The sequence below is a fragment of the Symphodus melops genome (assembly GCF_947650265.1).
Source record: "Symphodus melops genome assembly, chromosome: 6".
NCBI classification, from domain to species: Eukaryota; Metazoa; Chordata; class Actinopteri; order Labriformes; family Labridae; genus Symphodus; species Symphodus melops.
This window is the reverse complement of record NC_136696.1, coordinates 4247711-4261505: the sequence shown is the minus strand read 5'-3', so window position 1 is coordinate 4261505 and position 13795 is coordinate 4247711. Positions and strand designations below refer to the sequence as shown.

The window sequence follows — 13795 nt, the reverse complement described above, 5'->3', positions numbered from 1 at the left end:
GGCATTAATAGGTCCTATGATCCATCTCCATGCTGACAATTCTGCATCAATGCAGTGACAGAAACAATGCTCTTAAACTGACATAGCTTGGAGATTTTCCAGCCACGGCCTGAAGTTTTATTTTTGCTTAAGATTCAAAGACATCTATGTTTACATTGATTTCTAAAGCACTTTCTAAATAATAGAAATTGTGACTTCATATTTCCACTTCATTAATGAAAAAGCAGCCATGTGCAGTAATATATAACCCATCATTATGTATCATGACATCCAAATGAATGAATCATTGACAGGATAATTATAATCGAACAGCGTAGCCTTTAGGAACGTGATACGTCTATTGTGATAAATGTATTATGTACTGTATGTTTTAAAACATGTAGGATGTTCGACTGCAGCTGACAGGCTGGATAACAACATTTACATTTCTATTCTGTGAAACTCTACCTGTACAATTCAGCTTGAATTTTTCTGGTTATTCTTTCCACAGGGTTTGGTCAAAAAGTAGAAAAGCGATCAAGGACTAAACGGAGAAAGAGAGCTGCATCACACTGTGGCCTCTTCATCAAGCAGCAAACCTTTTTCACAACTGGAAAAATGAACTCACCGTTTTGACAGTGTTACCCCTGTGAGTACCACATTTTAATTGGGGCGTATATAGTTTACGCAATCTCTCTGCAAGCTGTTTGCATTTTGTTCTTTTATGGGAAGACGCATAACTCACTCCTTTTTTTGACATTTAAAACAATACACGCTGGGCTCTGTTTTATACATGTCACTCACTGATGAGTCTCTCAATAGTGAAACAATGAACATCACAATGAGACTTGTATCTAGCAGCTCGTCGCACACTTGTCCTCCTGTGTAATCATACCTGTATGTCAGTGTCTTTGACCGGCTCCAGAGGCTCAAAAGTGGTGGCAGCACTCAGACTTTCCAACCGCTGAGAAATGTGGAAGATGTCTAAACCTCTGGATCCAAGGAGGATGGACCTAAGAGCACAACATGAAGGACAGGAGAACAGCTGAATGAAGGACTGATCAAAGTCGACAACTGACGATGAACTGTAGTTTTTCTCAACAAACACTAGAGGGCGCACAAGTCTTTTCTTGTCTTAAAGTGAAATGGTTAAAGCTCATGACAGGTCAAAAGGCTGATATATTGAAAGATTGTATTGAAAGCCTTGAAAACCCTTTTTTTTTTTTTTTTAAACACTAAAACAAACACTTTAATGTGGTTTAAAGTTCTTGGATCAGGAGTTCAATAGTCTGTGAAGGTTTTAAGATCTCTTAAAGCTTTAAATCCACCATCGCCTGCTGACTGAGAAGTTTAACCTCAGCAGAAAAATAAAAAAACTGATCTGAACTGAACTGTTTCATACGTAGAAAAATAAAGTCTCCAGCAATAAACTCCTGCACAATGTCTAACTAGTTCAAATTCATTCAGTTACTGCAAACATTTCTGTGCTCGACCTCCATCGGGCTGAAGTGGCAGGCTACCTTCAACTGGATGTGGCTGCAAACCAGATGTGCAGAAAAATGAAAAGTGTGAGTACACACACTTAAACATGACATTGAACTCTTCAGTTCCTTAAATGTTTGTAAAGATATGGTGCAGAAACTTGCTGGAGTGAAAGTAGGACATCTTCCTTACGCTTTCACATCAGCAGCATCTTGTGAGGTGCGGGTCAGGGTGCGTGATCGAAGCCTCTCCCCCGCCTGCTGGATCTCCTGAAGGTTCCTCTCAACGTGCGGCAGCTCGGACACCGCTTCTGTCTCGGCGGCCAGCTGCTCCGCTTGCTGCAGCAGCTCCCCAAAACCCTCTGCATCCATACCTCTGGACAGACAGGGGAGGAGTATTCACAGCGAAAACAGTATATTAGGACGACATCGAAACAGATCACAGGGATCTGAGTGCACAACTAAGTGAGGTCTGTTCATGTTTATGGATGTGGTAGACGTAGAGCACATTTAGTTATTAAGTTTTATTTACTCTGAGTCAGATTGATGAAGAAAGTAGAGATGTCCCGATACAACTTTTTACACATGATATGACATCAACAAGAGTCATACATACTTTTATTACCTATTTTGTAGTGTTGAATGTTAGAAAAGGCTCGATCAAGTGATGTTATTCAAACAGAGAACAACAGTAGGTATAAGTAGCTGATCCATTAATTATTAACCAGCTGGTTACTTACATTTTAACCTTCAACATGATATCTAGGTCAATTGAATGAGTTAGAGTACCCTGAAAAATAACCCAAATAAATCCAATAAAAACAAATGTTACTCTTAAAGTCTGTTGAATAGTCTGCTTATTGGAGCGATTATATCTGAGATTTTAGTGTGTTTTCTGGCTGATATCGGACCGATATCTGTTATCAATATCAGATCAGGACACCCCTCGTACAGAGGTGCACATGTGAACGATATCCATCCATCCAGAGTAAACAGTGTTACATTAAAACAACCCCAAACTTCATGTACAACAACGTCAATGACTTTAAATGTCTGAGAGGTTTCATTTATAAACATCATATTTAACAGATGCTAACGTTTTGCAAGCATCTGCATTCAAACACCTTTTTTGACAGCTCACACCTGCAGCGCGCGCGCACGCACTGTCGTGGTTGTCATGACTATTTTAGCATTAGCACTATGGTAACACCTCAAAGCTAGCCCCTTTAGAAACTCCTCTCCACTGTGACAACATCAGGACTGAGTGTGGGAGTTTAATTCAACCAGGCGAGTTGGTTTCATACTATTAAATAAGACAATAACTGTTTGTGAGAACATATGAAATGAATGGCGCTTTCCTGTTAGCAGAGATGATGCTACATGCTAACTTTTCTCGCATGCTCTCATTATGATTAAATAAATAACTTTATCGGCTCGTTAGGCCTCGTACCTGTTTGTGTAAGGCAGGAAACTGTAGGTCTTACTATCTCCCTCGGATTTAAACGCGCAGGTATTATAATCTTTACTTAGTTTTACTCAGCAGGAGAACAACATGTGTGTTATTATCCCCGGCACTTCTAGAGTCGATGCTGATTGGACGATCGCCCGACGTCTTCTTCTCTCATTTTTTTTGGCGGCTCGCAAACAACTACTGCCACCTACTGTACAAGAGTGTGTAACATCATGACATTTACCTAAATGCTTTCAAATTCTGCCTGCCAACCTTGTGTCATATAAGAAGGAATAAACTTTTTCTTCTCTGTCAATCCTCCCATCGTGTATGACACTGGCATTGTTACTTTTCCCCAGTGTATTACCCATATCTTCTTCTTATACTTCTCCTGTTTAATTTTATGGCGAACAGGCTCTTCTCCAACTAGCAGACCAATTTTTTTTTTTAAATCCCCGCTCTAGATTGAATTTTCTCTGCAACCAGCAACGTTAGGTTCATTAACATCTCGAGCCTCAATTTAAGTTCTTTACAAGTTCCCTTCAACAACTACATCAACAGCGCAGTTTGTGAACTATATCATGTTTCCCTCCGGCAGGATGTGACAGACTCTGCTGCTAGGACACTTAGTGAAGAGCTGGACAAATCTTTAACAGCAATCTGTAAACATGATCTGAAAGAAGAAGAAAATCAACCCTTAGACCCTTAGAAACAGTGTCCGTCGACAGAAACAAGTAACGACTCTCTATGAATCATCTCTATCCTTTATCTTTTACATATTCTTTGTACAACGTAGAGTCAGGATTATTGAGAGATGAGGTGACAGTTTCTTGGCCTGTTTTGAACACCCAAGTCTTTACAGATAAGAAATAAAACATTTATAATCGCTGCTTTACCCTCTGATCATATGCATAGGGGAAGCAGGAATCATTCATCATTAATGCCTTCACGTCTGATCTGACTGCAGGAAAACATGGAAACAATATTGTCTAATTTTGTTTTTGTTATTACTTGAACTGTTTAATTTTTTAAAAACTGTGTCTTTTTCCCTATGCATACAAAATGTCAAAACGGTCCACAGCTCACTTTCTGTTTACCCTTTAAATTCTCAAGGTCAGTATATGATGTGCCTGCAGCTCTGAGGTTAACTAGGTCATGTGACATCTTATAAGAAGGGAAAACAACCAAACACACACTAGGTTCAAGGGAGTTCACTGCATATAGAGTTAGTAAATGAGTAGACCAACTTTACCTACAATGGACACCAAGCTTCTGCCTACAAATGAGGACATGATCACATTTAAAACATGTCTTACTCAGTCTGAGTATTTTGTTCTTCTTTCTGAAAAAATTCACAAGCATCTGTTCTCTTACTATGCTTACTATGCAAAGTTAAAGATTTGTGTCACAAAGCTGGTCAAAAGTGTCAGAAATGCATAATGTAATCAAATCCTTGCAAGTAATGATTAAGATATAAATGTTTACTGGATGTTTATGGCTTGTACTTTAACTTACAAGTTTAATGTCTTTCATTTCATTAAACAAATCATTGCACACCATTAAACTGTGCTTTTTCTTGTCTATTTCAACATAAAGGACAGAATTCCTGTTATAGAAAAATATGTATTTTTCTCTAAAGTTAATGTAGAAACCTATCTAATCTAATAATACATTTAATACCAGGAGAGCCTCATTGAGATTATGAATCTCACAGTTTCCTGGCCAAGAGGGGCAGCAGCACATTTAACAAATTACATACATAAAACACAGATCAACATGAGTGAGTCGCAGAGCAGACAAGTCATTACTCAAAGCATCTACATCCTGACACATCTTTCTCCAAAAAGAGTTAAAGAGACCAGCTCCCCCTGACACAGGTCATCCTACAGGCGGTTCCAGGCCGCAGGAGCAGCGTTCCCAAAACTCCTTTTCCTAGTTTAAGGAGGCACTTGGGAGTATTTAACATCTACACATTTTCTGACTGGGTCACAGAGAGAAGCTTGCAGGACTATTTAAATGAATAGAATTACATGTATGAGGGAAGCAGATTATTATAATAGGGATATAACTTTATTGATCCCAATGGGGAAATTCGGGCGTTACAGCAGCAGCAGCAATACAGAATCAAAAAGAAAGACAAAAACCGAATAAAATAGTAACATAAACATAAATAGTAGTAAGGGGGATATATACAGGGGGCTATAATCTGGTGGATTCAACTAGACAATGAACAATAATAATAATAATAATAATAATAATAATAATAATAATGTGCAGTGAATGGCATGTTAAAGTGACCAGTGAAACAATTTAAAGTGACATGTGTGATCAGAGGGTTATGTAGACAGTATTGATAGTTATAAAGTATAATAAATGTAGTGCAGTTTTGACTAGATATTGACTATAATGCAGAAAGTCTATCTGTAGTTCTGTTTAAAATGCCACAGGATTGTTTGCCTATACCATACTGCTTGTGTTTTCTTATATACTGTACGTCTTTGTCATTCAAGTGGTGCCTCTTGACACTCGAAAGGTTCAAAGCTGGAAATAAAACTAAAAAAGATTAATAAGTGTCAACTACATTTTTCACGTTAAATAAAGACGCATTTGTTGATTGAACTTTATCAAACACATTAAACTCTCATTCACCGTTGACGTCTTTCCTGTAGAGTCGGAGGTTTGTTGTCTGAACTGGTGTCCAGCGGGTGACCACATGGAGGAATGACTCGTCGTGCTGAGGTCAGATGTGAATTTCAAAAGCTGACCTCCTTCACTTGCTGCTGTTGCTCGAGTCACAGAGCCCAGATGGCCGCTTCGGGGCTACAGCCTGTCACTTTGTGAGGACGGATCTGGTCATGTGGAGTACAAACCCCCAGAGCTAAATGTCATTATATAACACAGTGTGGACAACTATTGTGTCTGTAGATACAAACACAGTGCTGCAGCCCTGACTGACTCATTTCTATAACGAGAGATCTTTAGTGACTCCCTGTGCTCCAGGGTCTCTCTGATCATCAGTCAACCTTGTGATGAGTTTCACTGAGGGGGCTTTTGGGAAGGCCCCCCATTATTAGGTAATGACAATACTTTTAAAACTTCAATCCAAAATAAGTGAAGAAAATTATGTGAATCCAGCTTAGCCCTCATTAATATACAGAACTCTTTGTCTCTAATATTCACTTTAGATTTCAGAAAAAACTGCAGTAGCTCAGTCTGACTTGAGTTGGGAACCAGGAGGTTGCTGGTCCAAGTCCAAGTGTAGACCAAATCATGCTGGTGTGTTGCCAGATTAATCCCCGAGTACTACCTATGAGCATGTTCACAGGTGGTCGTACATGTGTGTAATTCAGGCCTGTCAGACTGAACGTCTCCTCTATGGTTAATAAAGTTTGTCAACTGAAACTAATATAAAAGACACGGGATGTGCTTTCAGGGTCATTTGGGCTTTAGTTAGATCGTATCGGTTTGTGCTTAAACATCAAATTAAAACTGTTTATTTTATTTTTCCATCACCTTCTATGTAAACATTTCTCAGCATTGTTCAGAAAAATCACTGTAAATATGACATTTTAATTCTCTTCTTTAAAGCCTGCGTCTGCTGCCTTTAAACACTGTGAAGACCAGGTTGTAATTCATTCAACAGAACATACTGATGTGTAATAAGAATCTATAAAGATACACTAAAGCTGCAAATCCTTCTTGATAATGACTGGTGATTTATTTTTTAAACATATTAAATATCAGGGTTGTCATAATTTTATACTACTTTTCAACCAGTTTATTGGTTAATAAACCTTCAGCAGATAGAGAACACTGTAGTAATGAGACACAAAAACAGGAAGTGCTAGTCCTTTTGATGGCTCATCTGTCTGCCCTCCGTCCCTCTCCTCCATCCAGCTTTCATTACCAAACTGGCCCTCACAGCACCGAGTCACTCGGTTGCATCAACAGGGTCAGCTGAAGCAGGAAGGGACTGAAACTGTTCACTGAGTTTCCCAATACAGCCCTGAAAGTCAGAACTTAAGAAACTCTCAAATGTGGTATGTGGTTGATAAGAAGGCCGAGTTATGTTGCTCTCATATCAGGAGAAAAATCTGCGATTTACTAAATGGAAAGTAACTTGAACTTAAAATGCATTTCCTGTATAAGCCTCACCCCAAAACAAGTCTTAAAGGTCTCATAATATCTTTATTTTCAATCAGTTTAAATGAGTCTCAGAGCTCCTTTATATCATGTCTGTGAAGTTTCTCTGAGAGAGAATTGACTTTCCTCATCATTAGTGAATTTATAGACAGTGTTATTTGTGTAAGAAAAAATATGGTGAAGTGTAATTTGGATAATATGGGACCTAAGTGGATATACAGTATGAGTCCTTGGGCCCTTTCACTTGATTGACTAAAATCCCAAAGTGTACAAACTGTGAAGTCGCTCACGTCTGTATTCCTCGGGAAGGAGACTTACTAACGCATCTCTTTATTTTAGAGTTGAAGTGTTGGCAAACATTGCTTACGTATTTGTGCAATTTAAACAGTTCTTCCTTTTCTCTTCCTCTGAGAGCAGCTTTTGGTTTAAAAAACATGGCTGAGGATATTTTTTCAAAGCTACGTTAAAATCATTAAAAAACAGAGTTTGTATCGCATCAAAACATGTGGTATCGAAAAGTCTTAAAGTATGAAACATCTTGACAGCCTTATTAATGATTACTTATTGTCCTGATTGTTTTTCTTTTGTTTGTTCATTTCGGCTGTTGTCACGTTTTTTTAAGGTTTTATTATTATATTATTATTATATTTTTTACATTTAGCTGACTCATGTTTGAGACTTTTTAAAAAGTGTGCAACAACTCACAACGACTTCGTGTCACCATTTCAAACACCGCAAGAGTAAAAATAATAACCCAACAAATCCAAACATGGTTTTGTTTTTGTTTTATATATTTTTGTACAAAACAGAATTTCTGGTTAACTTTAAAATACTCCAGGCTTCTCTTACGTGAAATGACCCCTTCTGTCTTCTGGACAGGCGTTGATACGAAACAAGCCTTTAACTTGGAGAAGATGCGAAGACTATTCAATTAAAAAAAATACATATATATAGTGGTGTACAAAATTAAGATATTGATTCAATAACAAATCAATCATTTGTTTTTGCTTTTTAGGAGAGTGTGCTGCACAGTTGGTTCCCAGTCGAGCATTATTTGACAGGTATTCAAGTTCATCTTTGTGTCTTGATGCTTTTTCTTCTGATGTTCGATCCACAAGCTATTTCAAGACTAAATGAAAAGGAACCTCTGCTCACATTTATTTGTCAAAACTTGCAACAACACCAGGCTAATAAATTGGAAGGGCCTTTATCTGAGGTTTTAGAGGATGGAAGAAATATGCAGTTTTACATCCTCCCAAGATCCCAAACCAAAAAAAAAAAACAAGGAACAAACACCCAAAGAAAACAGTCTTGTTAATATGTCCAAATATTATCGTCCATAAAACTACCAGACCACTCAACAGAATCAGGATGTGCAGAGAGGCCTGTGCCCTCATAGAGACCCCTCTATTTAAACTGGTTATCGATCAGGGTGCCCTTCATCTTCGCCTTCTTGGCCTCCAGCTCAGCCAGCTCCTGCAGCCTCCTCTTGCTCATGCCTTTCCTCTCCAGCTGCTTCTCGATCACTTTGGCGTTTTGTGCGTACGAGTCGGCCACCTCTCTGGCTTCGATCTCCTCCTCCTCTTCGTCGATGGTGGACACGGTGACGGAGCTGAACTTGCCCATGTCTTTGGTCCTCTTGGTCATCATCACTCGGACCTTCTTGGGCGCCTCCGGTGGTTTCTGGCTGTACACGCTGGTGTTGCCGAAGCCCTGTCCGAACTTGACCACAGCTCCGTCCACGATGAAGGTGGCCGGGTTGTTTTTCTCCTGGTGCTGGTAGAAGAGCAGCAGGCCGCACTTCCCGCACTTCTTGCGGTGCTGCCTCTCGATGCCCTCGGCTCTCTTGATGTACGCGTTCTCGTCCACCTCCACGTTGCAGAACTTGTGCGCATGTTTGGCCGCATCGATGACCCTGGCTCGGTCCCGCGGCCTCATGGGCAGCTTCTCCAGCTGACAGTCCAGGACCAGAACCATCTGACCGCACAGGCAGTAGTAGACATGAAGAGGCTTTTCTCCGTCGTCGTACTCCTCTCTGTCTCTGGTGTCCGAGCACACGACGCTCCTGGACACGACCTTCGGCATCTTTAACTACTTACAAAGATTATTACAACGACACGGCTCAATTCAGTGAGCTTTCTGAAACTCCATGACGACAAAAACACACTGGTGAAACTGAAGAAACGAAGCGCTTCCTGTGTCCGCCCACGGAAACGGTCCCACTGGAAACAAAGTGTCTACTTTGTGTTCCGCTCCGTACGTTGTTACACCGTGATTTAGATTACGGTACAAATGTTATTTCTGGAGTCACATCTGCTATAAAATATATATATATATTTGAAGTCTATAGGCCTATTTAATAAAGTGTTATTATTCTGTAGACTCGATACATTTTCATTGGCCTGTGTTGCCTGCAAACAGTGTTTGACCCTGAAGTGTCTACAGAGTTCATTAAATGATGCACGCTAAAGATGTGCAAGTACTTAGACAACTGCATGCTCTAATGCCGTCTAATTTGCAACTTAATCTTAGCAACTTTGTTTATTGCAAGTTACACTTTGCATGAGTTATTCCTGGAAATATTTATGGAAAGTAATTTTTCACAACTGAAAGTACTAGCATTTATTTTTATTTTTTTAAAGGCCAGCTTTGTTTCCCACCTACACTTTGCCCTTTAGACAATCATGGATTTGGAGCGTTACCTGGAGTGGCCAATCAGATATCAAGGGCATGCAATTCTCCGCAGGGATGCATGTCTCCGTATGACGCTCGTTTAAACGAAGGTACGAGAAAAGCTTCAGTTTTACCAATGGCGAGTCAATTGGGGCTAACAATTGTCGACGGATTCTTGCATTAAATCTTACAATTTAACCACTCCGATAGAAGCTCATGTTGTGATCAGGCTTTTTTATGACGCTATAGCAGAGTGGCCTACTGCTTTGCAATTTTTTTTCCCCCTACGTCTCTGCCTTCCTAGATGTTAAAAAAAACTGATGTCTTAGAAAGATAGCAAGCTGAAGTTCCTCCATTCGCCAAATAAATTAAAACAAGAGTATGAAGGATTAAGAGCTTGTCAAGTGGCGCGCCGTGGAGTGCGACCTTGGTTGCATGACTCTGCTGGCACCAGCTCATTTTAGAGTCTGTACAGAAACAAGCTACCATCACACAAAACAGCAAAACCAGGACAGTTTGCATTTACGGAAACACGTTTATTGTAACACGAGTACAAAAATCACAAGCCTCGTCATTTGTGCACGAGTGCAAATCAAAGTGGATCACACAGGCGCCATTGCAAACGCAGAGGAGTGCTGATGATCAGGCTCCTCACTGACAGCAGCTGGTGTCGCAGGTCTTCCCCTTGCACACGCAGCCAGAGGCGCACTTGCTGCAGCCGGATGGGCAGCATGAGCAGCAGCCTGCAAAAGAGAAAATTAAACTGCGTCATGAAGCTACTGAAACATACAGCCAAAATACCCCTCTACACCAGCAATGTTAAAACTACTGGCAAGCAAGAAACGCTACTTGTGGACCTTAAACGTAGTAGCATTAAGCCAAAGCCAATCAAAGTCACCCGAGTAAGAAGCAACCTACAGGCCCACCTCTCTAAAAGGTGATTACACACAAGCACTTCAAAGTCATTTCGTGCCGCTGTCAAAGCATTAGTGCGACAAACAGCTTACATTGCTGGAAAAAAGTAGACTGAATAAGGGCTTCTTTGGGTTAAATTGTGGCGTAAATAATTAGGCAAGCTATAAATAGCCCATGTGGCATTCATTGGTGAGGCTACTTGATTCGATTGACTCAGCAATCAATCAATTTACTCTTTACAGGTAAGTTTAGGAGTATTTTCAGTTCACTTACTTTTCTGGCATTTTGTGCAGGAGCAGTTTGTGCAGGTGCAGGATCCTCCGCAGTTGCAGGTTCCAGCTAGAAATACAAACAAACAAGCCAGATTAGCCCCAGTCTGTGCACCAGAGAAAGAGTCCAACAAACAATGATGGATAAAAGACAACCATGAGGTCTGATAGTGATCACTTACTCTTGGCGCAGTCACAAGGGTCCATCTTTCAGCTGGTGAGAGTGTTTCTTCGAGTGTAGATGAAGCGTCTTCAGAGTCGATCTGAGAGTGTTGTGTCTGACAGTGGAGGGGGCGGCTCTTTTATAGCGTCCTGGGAACAACAGTACCGCGTGCAAAATCCGCCAGTCACGCTGCACGCAGACACGTAGTGGATGATTACAAAGGAGTGTGTGCACACGATGTGATGTTGTTGTAGGAGCGACAACGCGCAGGTTCCCAGGCAAGGGAGAGCTGGCATGTTGTCTGTAATTACGTAACATCCCTGGAATCCCATTATTCATATTGGGGACAAGAAACCCCGGAATAATTAACGCGTTTGTTTACGTGGAGAAAACATGTTGTTTTAGTAGGCCTATGTGGGACACAGTTTACCAAAGTTCACACTAGGTATGTTTATATTTAGGCTACTTTTATAAATAATTAGGAATCGTGAATGCAACCTGTCTCTCTTATTAGAATAACATATTCTCATTTTAAAAGGTGTGATGCCAGTACAGAGGGTTAAATTGTCTACTTTTGGGCAAAATTGGAGTTAGGCCTGTTGAAATTCATCAACACACATGCACTGAACATCACTGAACGCAGGTCATTAAAGCACGTACACAGTTTGCGCACGGATTTCCAAATTAAAAGAGGAAAACGTGTGCAAGGTTTCGACAAGCGTGTTGAAATTAAAGATGAGTTTCTGGACGTCTATGCTTGGTGATTTATATAAGCTTCTTTATATCAATTCCAAAAAAAAAAAGACAATGATTCACTAAAACCCACGTCTAAATAACAATGTAACTGTTTGTTAACCCTTTAAGTTAGCACGTGAATAATTATATATTATTCTTATAGAAACTATATCTTCTGATGATGCTATCAAAGACAAGTTGTAGGCTGTAGGCTAACTCAGTATAGCCTACTTAGTTTGCAGTTTACTGGAAGAGAGCAAATGTTTTATAAAGCATGTGCTTTAGGCTATATTACACTTTATTTTAAACGACCAATTTCTAGAATGAATAACTAAAATAATCATATCTGTCATAGCCTACTTCTTTTCATTTAGTCTACTCATTGCCTTGGTTTTAGCTGAGGTACATTTTAATTAAAATCTCATTTCACATGTTTCCCTGTGGGCCAGTGTGTCTCAGTGTTGATGGGTCTGTGTGCACACGGTACAAACAGGCTGCTCTCTGCCGGTGCGTCTCCTCTGCCTCCCGCAGCTCTGCACACGACGAGCTCCGCCTCGCAGTCCCATGCAAATAGGCTGTTGTAATATGATGCATTTACGTACCGTCTACTGTAGGAAATAATCCCATCCAGGAGTCGAGTGAGACTCTCTGGGACTTTTAATGTTGAGTACAGGAAACTATAATATAATTTTACCTATAAGTCCGATATCTGTAAAGTTCCCTCTGATTTCATGAAGAGGCAGCTTGGGGGTTTTATAACGATATTATTTATTGATATTATGTGCTTTCTTAAAAGCCTTTGCAAAAATATGTGACACAAATCGAAGTTTTCCCAATCCACTTTATGTTGTATTTTTTGTTGCTGGTGGTTTCATGGCCAATGCAAAACCACTGCTGAACGTAATGAGCGGAATCGTTTAGCTTATATTCAGCCAGATACACATTTCTACAAATAGCCTAAGACTACCGATGAACGGACTTGATCCAATAGGCATGTTAAATTTAAGCCCATTAAATGAATCAAGTAGACACCAAAAGCAAGCTCTCATGTTCGCTTGACACCTCAGCTCAGTTTTCATTCATTTCGCATTATCCATTCAGTACTCGCATGTACGAGCTTTTTTTTATGGTACCCTGAAGGTGCATTGTCCTTTTTTGCACTCGCCACTGTCCGCTTTTTTCCACTGAAATGATTCCTGTATGTGAGGATATAATGAGCTGAGTCACTATTGTGACACTTGTAAATAACTGACTGTCACGAGGGATACAAACATTTAGAGCTGAGTGCAACTTTGAAGAAACATCTCGAATACTGATCAAAAAAGACATCATAAATCCAAAATAAAATCTGTATTGTGCGTCAAGTCAAGTTTATTTATTTATTTATATAGCACATAAAGATAAATAACAGTAGACAATATAGTCTACATGAAAACAAACTACAATAAAACTGTAAAAACATTAATGAAACGGCAAAACAATAAAAAGGAGAAGAAATAAGTATTTAAAAATAAATAAGTACATTAAATTAAAGTGCAATATATACTCCAATTATTATAATAGTTAATATTATGTCATGTTGACAACAGAGTCTGTTTGGGGCCCAAAAAAAAAACTCAGGGGGCCCCTTGAAACACAGTTCATTGCTGTTATAAATAAACTGGTGTCAATGGCAATTATAAACTTACATTTTCACAGGAATAATGCGAAACTTCGACGAGCAATGACGTGAGCACTGTCAGATGGGGCTGTTTTGGAGAAGTTTCCGACAGTCTTTGCAAAATGTGCACATTTTGATCCACTGGTTTAAAGCAGTGGTTCTAAATCTGTGGGTCGGGTCACTGATGTCTGGAAAAAATATTGTGTTAAAAAAGTCTATAAAGCGCTTTTCCTAAATGTTTGTTTCTTTGTTCTGTCTGTTTGTACTGTCTGAGATCCAAACTGTACAATTTCACATTGTACAAATCTGATTGGTTGAAAGAAAATA

General features: G+C 39.7%; 3 protein-coding genes across 3 annotated transcripts in view; all 3 read right to left on the bottom strand.

Annotated features, from left to right (window-relative positions):
* Window positions 1-3073, bottom strand: part of nup93 (nucleoporin 93) — a 30414-nt gene extending 27341 nt beyond the window's left edge. Inside the window, exons 1-3 of the mRNA XM_079347258.1 lie at window positions 2911-3073; window positions 1654-1836; window positions 875-992 (exon numbers count right to left, since the gene is read on the bottom strand). Coding sequence (XP_079203384.1) covers window positions 875-992; window positions 1654-1832 — 297 coding nt within the window. The 5' untranslated portion in view covers window positions 1833-1836; window positions 2911-3073. The remainder of the gene's footprint in view (window positions 1-874; window positions 993-1653; window positions 1837-2910) is intronic.
* Window positions 3074-8187: 5114 nt separating this feature from the next.
* On the bottom strand, window positions 8188-9298 carry steep1 (STING1 ER exit protein 1). The gene has a single exon (XM_079346230.1). The coding sequence runs from the start codon at window positions 9136-9138 to the stop codon at window positions 8461-8463; it is 678 nt and encodes a 225-aa protein (XP_079202356.1). The 5' UTR covers window positions 9139-9298; the 3' UTR covers window positions 8188-8460.
* A 947-nt stretch (window positions 9299-10245) lies between these two features.
* On the bottom strand, window positions 10246-11204 carry mt2 (metallothionein 2). Its single transcript, XM_079346724.1, has 3 exons — window positions 11093-11204; window positions 10915-10980; window positions 10246-10469 (listed from the first exon to the last, which is right to left on the bottom strand). The coding sequence occupies exons 1-3, from the start codon at window positions 11115-11117 to the stop codon at window positions 10378-10380; spliced, it is 183 nt and encodes a 60-aa protein (XP_079202850.1). The 5' UTR covers window positions 11118-11204; the 3' UTR covers window positions 10246-10377.
* Between the last annotated feature and the right edge of the window lie 2591 nt (window positions 11205-13795).

Bases quoted from the DNA above. Each gene is read 5' to 3' on its own strand.
- steep1 (XM_079346230.1), bottom strand. From the start codon at position 9,138: ATGCCGAAGGTCGTGTCCAGGAGCGTCGTGTGCTCGGACACCAGAGAC.
- mt2 (XM_079346724.1), bottom strand. From the start codon at position 11,117: ATGGACCCTTGTGACTGCGCCAAGA. The intron at 10,981-11,092 runs GTAAGTGATCAC...TTGTATTTCTAG, and splicing joins CCCTTGTGACTGCGCCAAGA to CTGGAACCTGCAACTGCGGA. The intron at 10,470-10,914 runs GTAAGTGAACTG...TCTCTTTTGCAG, and splicing joins CTGCACAAAATGCCAGAAAA to GCTGCTGCTCATGCTGCCCA.